General features: G+C 57.1%; 2 protein-coding genes across 2 annotated transcripts; one reads left to right on the top strand and one right to left on the bottom strand.

Annotated features, from left to right (window-relative positions):
- Positions 1–133: 133 nt before the first annotated feature.
- On the top strand, positions 134–629 carry LOC132215485 (IQ domain-containing protein F5-like). Its single transcript, XM_059663756.1, has one exon. It carries the CDS (start codon positions 162–164, stop codon positions 627–629), a length of 468 nt encoding a protein of 155 aa, XP_059519739.1. The 5' UTR covers positions 134–161.
- A 2,801-nt stretch (positions 630–3,430) lies between these two features.
- LOC132215183 (IQ domain-containing protein F2-like) lies at positions 3,431–4,524 on the bottom strand. Its single transcript, XM_059662938.1, has 3 exons — positions 4,507–4,524; positions 4,250–4,342; positions 3,431–3,805 (listed from the first exon to the last, which is right to left on the bottom strand). The coding sequence occupies exons 1-3, from the start codon at positions 4,522–4,524 to the stop codon at positions 3,431–3,433; spliced, it is 486 nt and encodes a 161-aa protein (XP_059518921.1).
- Positions 4,525–9,957: the final 5,433 nt, after the last annotated feature.

The raw sequence follows: 9,957 nt of genomic DNA on the forward strand, positions 1-9,957 counted from the left end.
TGCTCTGTCCACTGAGCCACACCAGCCGGGGCAGGGGTGTCTGTTGCTAGAGGATCGGGCGCCTCCCTGGCGCCCCTGAGGGCGGAAACGCGAGTTTCCTAAGTGTCCCGTGTTTTTCCTCCGCACAAGCTTCCTCAGAACCAGCCAGGAGGCGGAAGATCATGCCGGCGCCTCAGGCAGAGACACCCGAGGACGCGGCAGCTCAGGCGGCGGCCGTGTCCATCCAGGCCTGGTGGCGGGGCGCCCTGGTGCGCCGGGCGCTGCTGCACGCCGCGCTCAGCGCCTGCATCATCCAGCGCTGGTGGCGGCGGGCACTGGCCCGTCGGCACGAGGAGGGGCGCTGGGCGGTGCTCAACGAGTACTCGCGGAGGGAGTGGGCGGCCGTCCGGCTGCAGTCCTGGGCCCGCATGTGGCTCGTCCGCCTCCGCTACTGCCGCGTCCTGCACGCCGCCCGCATCATCCAGCTGTACTGGCGCTGGCACAGCTGCCACACCCGGGGCTGCATTCGGGGCAATTACGACATGAAAGAAAAGCAACTGAACCTGCACCTCGAAATCTCTTTGGGTTCGCAGGTTTACAAAATACGTCAGTCCATCCCTCTCCCAATAAAGGACACGTCAGATCTGTAATTCCCGGGTCCCCGGCTCTGTCAGATCCGTTTCAAGGAGGTCGTCGGGCTAATGGCGGCAAATTCGGGCGTCTCCTAAATCAGCTCCCAGGCGGCGGCCGGGGTTCTGGGGGGCAGGGTCCTGTGTGGAGGAGGGTTGAGCCCCTGGGGCTGGAGGAGCAGGGCCAGGGATGGATTAGCAATGTCTGCCCTGGGCAGGAGCGTTGGGGCTGCGCCAAGTCGGCCAACCAGGGACACCCCTTCCCCATGGGGTCTGGATAAATGGTATGGTCAGTCATTTTACAACCTGTATCATCTTTTAAAATATACTCTTTTAAAATTGTGGTAAAATATACATAACATTTACCATTTTTTTAAATGTGTTTTTTTTTTAAAGTTGATTTTTAGAGTGAGAGGAAGGGAGAGGAAGAGAGAGATAGAAACATCAATGACGAGAATCACTGATCGGCTGCCTCCTGCACACTCCCTGCACTGGGGATTGAGCCTGCAACCCAGGCATGTGCCCTGACCCGAAATGGAACCGTGACCTCCTGGCTCATACGTCGACGCTCAACCCCTGAGCCACACAACATTTACCATTTTTTAAAAATATATATTTTATTGATTTTTTACAGAGAGGAAGGGAAAGGGATAGAGAGTTAGAAACATCGATGAGAGAGAAACATCCATCAGCTGCCTCCTGCACACCCCCCCACTGGGGATGTGCCCGCAACCAAGGTACATGCCCTTGACCAGAATCGAACCTGGGAACCTTCAGTCCGCAGGCCGACGCTCCATCCACTGAGCCAAACCGGTTAGGGCAACATTTACCATTTTAAGTAGACAGCTCACTGGCATTGGTTATATTCACTTTGTTATTGAAATGATCAGACATCCATCTCCAGAACGTTATTCGTCTTGCAGAACTGAAACTCTAGGGAGCATTCTCCACCCTCCCCACTCCCAGCCCCTGGGAGCTGCCAGCTGCCTTTCCTACCTGCGAAATTCAGTGATCAAATGCCTCACACGAGTGGAACCCTGCAGAGTGTGTCCTTCTGTGACCGACTGCTTTCCCTTGGCACAGTGTCCTCGAGGCTCACCCTGCCGTGGTCTGTGTCCGCATCCCTTCCTCCCTCGGGCTGGCTCCTCTCCGCTCGGGGCAGGGCCCACACTCTGTCCGCCCTGCATTAGATCCTCGTGGGTATGTACCCACAAGTGGGATGGCTGGGCCAGATAATTCAATTTCTCTCACAATGTATTTTTATTGATTCCAGAGAAGATGGGAGAAGAGGGAGATAGAAACATCAGTGAGTGAGAGTCATGGATCGGCTGCCTCCTGCACGCCCCCTACTGGGGAACCAAGCTCACAACCCGGGCATGTGCCCTGACCAGGAGTTGAACTGTGACCTCCTGGTGCACAGGTTAATATGCTCAACCACGGAGCCATGTCGGCCAGGCCGTATAATCCTACTTTTAATTTTTTGAGGAACTGCTCTGCCAATTTCCGTGGCATCTGTACCATTTTCCATTCTGTTGGGAGTATTTGAAAGGTAAACAGGAAAGAGAAAAGAAAGGAATCCGAGAATGCAACTCTAGGAAAAGCCGTCTGGGCAAGAGGAAAGGGTTGGTAATGGTGAGGTCTAGCGCTACGCCGCCCGATGGAATGGTTAGTAGCTATTGAAACTTAATTTAAATGAAACAAAATTTAAAAAATTCAGTCCCTTAGCTGCACTGCTAGGCACATGTTGCTGCTGTTAATCCTCACCCGAGAATATTTTCCCATTGATTTTTTTTTTAGAGAGCGTGGGAGGAGGAGAGACAGAGAGAGAGACACATCATGTGAGAGACACACATTGACTGGCTGCCTCCTGCACATGCCCTGACCGGGGCTGGGGTGGAGCCTGCAACCGAGATAGGTGTCCTTGACCGGGAATTGAACCTGGGACCCTTCAGTCCCCAGGCTGACGCTCCGTCCACTGAGCCAAGCCGGCTCGGGCAGCAGCAGGCACATTTACAGTCACGCGTGACTGGCGGCTGCAGCTAGGACAGCACAGAGGCCGACATCACAGCGCTCCACGGAGCAGCCTGTCACGGTGACCAGCGGCGGGTGGCCGGGGAGCATCCAAAGGGTCGTCAGACATAGGAGCTGGGAGACGGGGAGGGACACCTTGGCTGAGGGTGAGATCAGCAGGAATGGAGACAGGCAGGGGTTTGGGGAATACGGAGGAATCCGCCTGCTGCTCGGCCTCCGGGTGAGGATTGTGGGTGCAGATGAAGGGCCTCGAACTCGTTTCCTACGAGTGCCCAGGTTCCCACCTGCCCGTCAGCATGCCCAGTGCCCTGCCCCACAGAGGCCAGCGCCTGCCCTCCCCTGCGGCTGTCACCTGCTCCCAGGAGTCAGCCAGGTGTTGGCGTTTCCCCCGGTTCTGGCCAGAGAGACCTTGTCGGCGTGTCCCGGCGCCAGGCTGACAGAGGGGCCCGGAGCCCATTCTTCTGGGCAGAGGACCCCACAGTCTACAGGAGGGGTGTCCCTCATATCCTGGCGGGGGACGGGGGCTAGGGCCTGGCTCTGTCATGTGTCGGCGTAGACCCGGACCACGGTTTCTGTTTGATAACCGGGTCAGCAGCACCCGCTCATTGTTGGTTCAGAGCCGGGGCCTCACGGGAGGCAGCGGGGAACCTCACGGGAGTGGTTTTCCCGGGAAGGAGAGGCGGCGGCAGGCCCGCGTCCTAACCTTTCTATTCCCTGGGGGTGACCACGCGACAGTACATCAGGTCAGACCTTTACTGGGGACAGAGGCCCCGTGCCCCTGCCCCGCGGCCTCAGGGGGTGGTGATCTCGATGTGGAACTGCAGGTGGGTGGCCGTGACCACGCAGTGTCCCCGGAGGAGTGCGCAGGTCTGGCAGTGGTGGCTCTGCCAGTGGCCACGGATGACGTAGATGGCGTTGAGCACCTGGCAGTATCGCCAGTGGACGCGCCACATGCGGACCAAAGACTGGAGCTTGACCACCGCCCGCTCCCGGATGGCGTAGCTCACCAGCGCCTCCCGCCGCCTCCTGTGCAGCCGCTGCTGCAGCGTCTGCCGCCACCAGCGCTGGATGACCCAGGCCCGCAGCGCGGCGTGCAGCAGCGCCCGGCGCACCAGCAGGCCCCGCCACCAGGCCTGGATCTTCCTGGCCGCTCTCGTTCTTCCTCGCTAGGCAGAGACCAAAGACACCTCAGGAAGCCCCTGCCACCAGCTCCCGGGACTTGCTGCAAGGGCCTCTCTCTCTCTCTCTCTCTCTCTCTCTCTCTCTCTCCTGTCTCTCTCATATATTTTTATTGATTCCAGAGAGGGAGAGAGAGGGAGAAAGAGATAGAAACATCAATGATGAGAGAGAATCATGGATCGGCTGCCTTCTATACGCCCCACACTGGGGATCGAGCCTGCAACCGGCCATGTGCCCTGATCGGGAATTGAACCAGGACCTCCTGGTTCACAGGCCGATGCTCAACCCCCGAGCCCCGCCGGCCGGGCTGGCCGTTCACTCTTCACGTCACAGTCAGGCCCACAGCCCAGGCTGAGCAGGGCATGGAGGGGAGGAGCCAGCGCCTGAGATCAGAGGCGCGTGCTTTTCTGAATCACAGGAGATTTACGCACCGGGCGCGGGGGCGGGGGCTCCTCTCCTTGTAATATCACATAATGAATCTCTTCCCTGTTCTTGACCTTAATTAAAATCAGATGGCCGTCTTTCTGACCTCAAAATTAAACGGGAGACATGCATGGATGAGTTAGATGCGGCTTCTCTCTAGGGCCTCCCGCTGCCTCAACATCCCCTCTTTTCCCAAGATCTCTGAAGTCCAGGGCGGTTCCCGCCCACCCCGGGCCAGCCGAGGAGACCTGGCTGTGTCTCTTACACAAAATTGAACCGACATCGCGGTCTTTAGATGGTTCGCTGGCCTTGATGTCTCTGCTCCCCTAGCCTGGTGGGTGTCCTACGAGGGAGAGAGCGATGAGCTCACAATTGCATTATGACACGAGGATTAGGACACCTGCCCTCCTGTCGTGTCTTCCTCAGAAGCAAGCCCTGCCTGCTTCCCTCGCGACAGAGCTGTCCCAGGGCTCCGCGAGCAGGTGACGCACTCGAGTGCCCCCCACACCGGGGCTCCCCTCCAGGCAGGCCCATGCATGTCCTTCTCGTGACCGACTGCTGGCAGGGACACGGGCGGTACCCGCTTCCCACTGGGTGCTGGGTCCTTACGCTGCCTGGAGAGGAGTGATGTTTTCATTTGCGTGGAATCACACCTCTGGGCCTCGGAAGCCCCGTTCATCGCGGAAGTGCAGCCGGGGTTTCATAGAGCCGGACGCAAAGCCAGTGTCTAGTGTCCGTTCCAGGCTGCAGCCGGTCCAGTTCAGCATCAGGCCAGGTACAGCCCATTGGCCCAGTGTGTGGGGTCCATGTGGCCCAAGGCCAGGAGAGCGAGGGAGCCGGGCGAGCCAGGAGTCCAGCGCCACACACCGAGGGGGCCCAGAACACATGCGAAGCCAAGAGCGTGGTTTCTTTGTCAAGTGTCCCGAGTTCCCGGGCCCTCGCCCACTCTGGCCAGTGACCTGTTCCCAGGTGTGACTGACAGCCCAGTACCTTCCCCACATCACCCCAACTTTACTGGGCACGGGGCTCGTCTCCTCCCGGTCCAGCCCTCCCCCCAGGGATCTGGGATCTGCGGGAATAGACCGGTGCCTCCCCGGGGAGTGGAAAGCTGCCCACATGACCTGCCGGTGGCAGTGGCCTTCCCTGGGCTCCTTTCCTGTCGTTCATCGCCAGGCTGATGACAACGGTATCTCAGCCCCCGGGGGAGCGGGAGGGACCACGGCAGTTATCTCCAGGCAGTTCTAGTGTCTTCTCAGACTTAGCATGTCCTGTCTGCCCCTGATTTGGGTTTCAGCACCCCAGTACCCCATAGGAAGCAGAGACCAGACGAATCTAGAAAACAGGAAACCAAAGAAGGCTATTGAAATTCCACCCAGACTAAGGCACCACACCCAGGTAGATTCCTATCCAAAGGGTTAAAAACTTACCCATTTAGGTATTTCCAATGTGACAAACTATTCAACGCTATTATTAAAGCCTAGAGGCCCAGTGCATGGATTCGTGCACCGGTGGGGTCCCTTGGCCTGGGTGTGTCCGAGGGAGGTTGGCCAGCCGGGGAGCGACTGCGGGAGGGCTCCAGGACATGTCCTGCTGTTTCACCCAGTCCCAGTCGGCCGGACCCCAGCAGCAAGCTAACCTACCAGTCAGAGTGTCTGCCCTCTGGTGGTCAGTGGGCATCATAGCGACCGGTCAACCTGTCAAATGATTGGACACTTAGCATATTAGGCTTTTATATATAGAAATAGACATTTCTGCCCGTCCGATGTGGCTCAGTGGTTGGACATCAACCTATGAACTAGGAGGTCAGGGTTGGGTCCCGGTCAGGGCACATGCCTGGGTTATGGGCTTCATTCCCCAGTAGGGGGCGTGCAGGAGGCAGTGGATCAATGGTTCTCTCTCTCATTGATGTTTCTCTCTCTCTCTCTTTCTGAAATCAATAAAAAATTTTTTTAAAAATGGGTGAAAAACCACCATTCTCTGGAGCACTAGCCCAACCTCCGTTGCGGTTCTGCTTCCTGGCAATTGTCAACAGTTTGGCTCAAATAAACTCACAAAAATTCTTTACAGGTTTGAATGTTTTGACGTTAACAAAACTTACCCTTTAAACGAGTGCAATTCAGTAATTTTTAGCATATTTACAAAGTTGGGCAATTATCACCGCTATTTGTTGTTGTTAGTATTACCAATGTCCCCCCCCCCCTTTCTGTTCCCCTCCACTCAACCCCTGCCCCACGCCAGGCCGTCCCCAAACTGTTTTCCGTGTCCACGGGTCGTGCATGTGTACATATGTGATCTTCGGTTAATCTCGTCTCGTCCTCTACACCCCCTCTTCCCCCGCCCCCTGAGATCTGTCCGTCTGCTCCCTGCATCCAGGCTCTGGACCTGTTTTGTTCGTCGGTTTATTCTGTTCATTGCATTCCACATGCAGTGAGACTGTGATATCGGCCTCTCTCTGACTGGCTTATTTCGCTAGCACCACAGTTCCCACGTCCATCCATGCAGTTGCCAAGGGTGAGACAGAGACGCGGGGACACGGAGTTGGAGCAGACCTGGTCAGTGCTTTATTGGGAAGGGGATGCATTCCGTAATCCGGCAAATCTGTGACCCCAGAAAGATCTCCAGTTCAAGTCCCAGCTGGTTTGCTGTGAGTTCGTACCTGCCCTGGAAGAAGCCGCTGGTGTGGCAGCTGTGCCAGCGCCAGTACAGCTGGATGATGCGGGTGGCCTGCAGCAGGCGGAGGTAGCGCAGGCGGACGCGCCACATGCGGAACCAGGACTGCAGCCGGACCGCCGCCCACTTCTGCCGAGTGTAGGCCTCCAGCGCCGCCCGCCGCCGCTCCTCCAGCCGCTGCGCCTGCACCCGCCGCCACCAGCGCTGGATGACGGAGGCGCAGAGCGCGGCGTGCAGCAGCGTCCGGCGCACCAGGGTGCCCCGCCACCAGGCCTGGATCTGCGTGGCTTGCTGCTCCTCATCAGGGGGCTTCTTCACCTGTAGGGAGGGGTAGCCAGGAAAAGGAAGGGACACTCGGGACCCGGTCCCCACCCACCTCAGCCCCAGGAGGTGCCAGGAAGGGGTCCTGGTCCTTTATCAGCCACAGCCCCTGCCTCAGAAGGTCAGGGGCACCGGTCCCCACCTGTCCATGGGGCTCACCTGCCCTAGTCGTCACCGGGGGTGTGGAAAGGGAGCACACGGTCTCTGGGTCAAAGGGCCCGCGTGTTCCATCTGGGCTTGACCTCCTGCCTGAGTGCAGGTGGCTTCCCCTCAGGGCCCGGCCACGGGCTGCAGACGTGGCGCCCTTGGCTGGCCTCCCATGCCCGGTCCCAGCTCCCTCCCCTCCCTCCTGTCTCCCTCCGTCAAGTCCCAGGGGTCTCCCTGCTCCACACAGTTTGGAGTCTCCCTGGCTTCTTGCTCACGTGCATTCTTTTGGTCCTCACACCTTAAGCGAGCACACATGGGCGCATGCGCCTGCCCACGCTCCCACACGATCTGGGACTTGGGTTCCCCTTTACTTGGCAATGCCTTCCCCTAACACAGCCCTCGCCACCCACTCATGGCCAGGGTTTCTCCTCCCTACAAGCGACTCTCCAGGTCTCACCCCACCTTTCTCAGCCCTGGAGGCGCCAGGAGAAGGGCGGAGCCAGGGACGAGCCCCTCCCTGTCCACTCCAGCTCTGGGTAGGGCAACCCCGCATCTGGGGGGCCCGGGGCCTTCTCGGGTTGTGATGGTTGTTCCCGAGGCATCACTCATAGCTCTGTCTTCCCCTCACAAATGCATCCTGGTTGGATGGCAAGTGCCCTGAGCACCCCAAGCTGTGGGCCTCAGAGAAGACGTGCCCTCACGGCTGGGTGACATGGGTGAGAGGGGGTGCAGGCTGGGGTCAGTGTCACCCTCAACGGTGAGGTCCCCACAGACCCACCTTTTGAGCACTGGGTGGGGACAGAGGGTCTTTTTCCTTCATCTCTTTATTTTTTTCACTCCTTTGCTGGTATTTTTCAAGGTACTTCTGTACCTCTGCGTCCATCTTTTCTCCCTTGAACTAGAGTCAGAGGAGAAATGTGTGGGTAGGTGGCTCCTGCACAACCGTGTGCCATGACCACCACGAACCCCACCTCCTGCCTGGCCGAGGGACCTCAATGCAGGATGGCATCCTGGGGCCCCTGGAAGCCCACCTTCCCCTGCGGGCACCGAGGGGACTGGCCCTTTCAGCCCCCCCCCCTCTCTGACGCAACATCGAATGCCCATGACGTGGAAATCGGTGGTTCCAATCCCTCAGGTCTCTCATCCCCCAAATTGTCCACCGTCAGGCGCTTGGTGGCCCCACCGCGCTCAGGTGTGTGTGCCTCCGTGGGATCCGTCCACGTGGCTGCATGTTTCCGTGGTTCGTTCCCTTTTATCGCTGAGTCATCCTCCATGCGTGGATGTGCCATAATTTGTACCCGCTTGGCGGTCTCCACTCTTTGGCTGTTTTCTACTATGACATCTTTATACACATTTTCGTGTGAACGTGGGTTTTCAACTGCTAGGTTTATCCTTAGGAGTAGAATGGCTGCGTTATCTGGCGGTTCTATGCTGAACTTCCTGAGGGGTCACCAGACTGTGTTCCACATTTTACATTCCACCCCACGCCCCGTTCCTACCCCCACGGGTGAGACATCAAGCTTCTTCAGTCTCACTGTCTGCTACGTTGCTTCTGCAGAGGTGATACCAACAGTATCTGCCGATGGACGATGTGGCAGGTGGTTTTCGATGGTGGCTTCCCTTCAGGGCCTAGCTGGTTTGGCTCAGTGGATAGAGCGTCGGCCTGTGGACTGAAGGGTCCCAGGTTCGATTCCGGTCAAGGGCACGTGCCTTTGGGTTGCGAGCTCGATCCCCGGCAGGAGGCATGCGGGAGGCAGTCAGTCAATGATTCCCTCTCATCATTGATGTTTCTGTCTCTCTCCCTCCCTTCCTCTTTGAACTCAATAAAATATATTTAAAAGAAGGCAAAAGTCAGAGACCAGGAAGGGTGGAGCCCAGTGTTGCTGGGCCAGCTCTGAGTCTGACAAGGGCCAGGGCAAGGCCTCTCCTCTCCGAGCGTGAGGAGCAGTTGTTACCGCCGAGTGAGAACCGAGCGAGAGAGGGCGTGTCCAGAAACTTTCACAGCCGATGGGACTCGTCATGGTAGGTATGCTTAATCTATAATTAAAAATAAGCCTTAGGTTTTATACACCTTTTCCATTTGTTTATGTTTAAAAAGGTGCGTTTTCACATTTACACCAAGGAATGCTATGCAGCAGTAAAAACGAAGGATCTCTTACCCTTTGAGACAGCATGGAGGGACCTAGAGAGTGTGATGCTAAGCGACATAAGCCAGAGAAAGACAAGTATCGCATGGTCTCACTCATATGTGGAATCTAATCAACAAAATAAACTGTTGAACAAAATAGATCCAAAGACATGGAAGCATGGAACTGACTGCCGAATCTCAGAGGGAAGGCGGGGGTGAGGGTGGGTGGGTGGGAGGAGATCAACCGATGCATGCGTGTGCATAGATGCATCACCCACGGACACGGACAATAGGGAGGCGAAGGCCTGGGGCGGGGTGGGCAGAGGGGGTCATTAGGGGAAGAAAGGAGGCAGATGTAATGCTTTCAACAATAAAGACTTAAAAATAAATAAAAAAGTAATAACGTAAATTTAAAAAAATGTTTTTATTGATTTGAGAGGGAGAAGAAGG

The sequence above is a fragment of the Myotis daubentonii genome, chromosome 14 (assembly GCF_963259705.1).
Source record: "Myotis daubentonii chromosome 14, mMyoDau2.1, whole genome shotgun sequence".
Classification (NCBI taxonomy): domain Eukaryota; kingdom Metazoa; phylum Chordata; class Mammalia; order Chiroptera; family Vespertilionidae; genus Myotis; species Myotis daubentonii.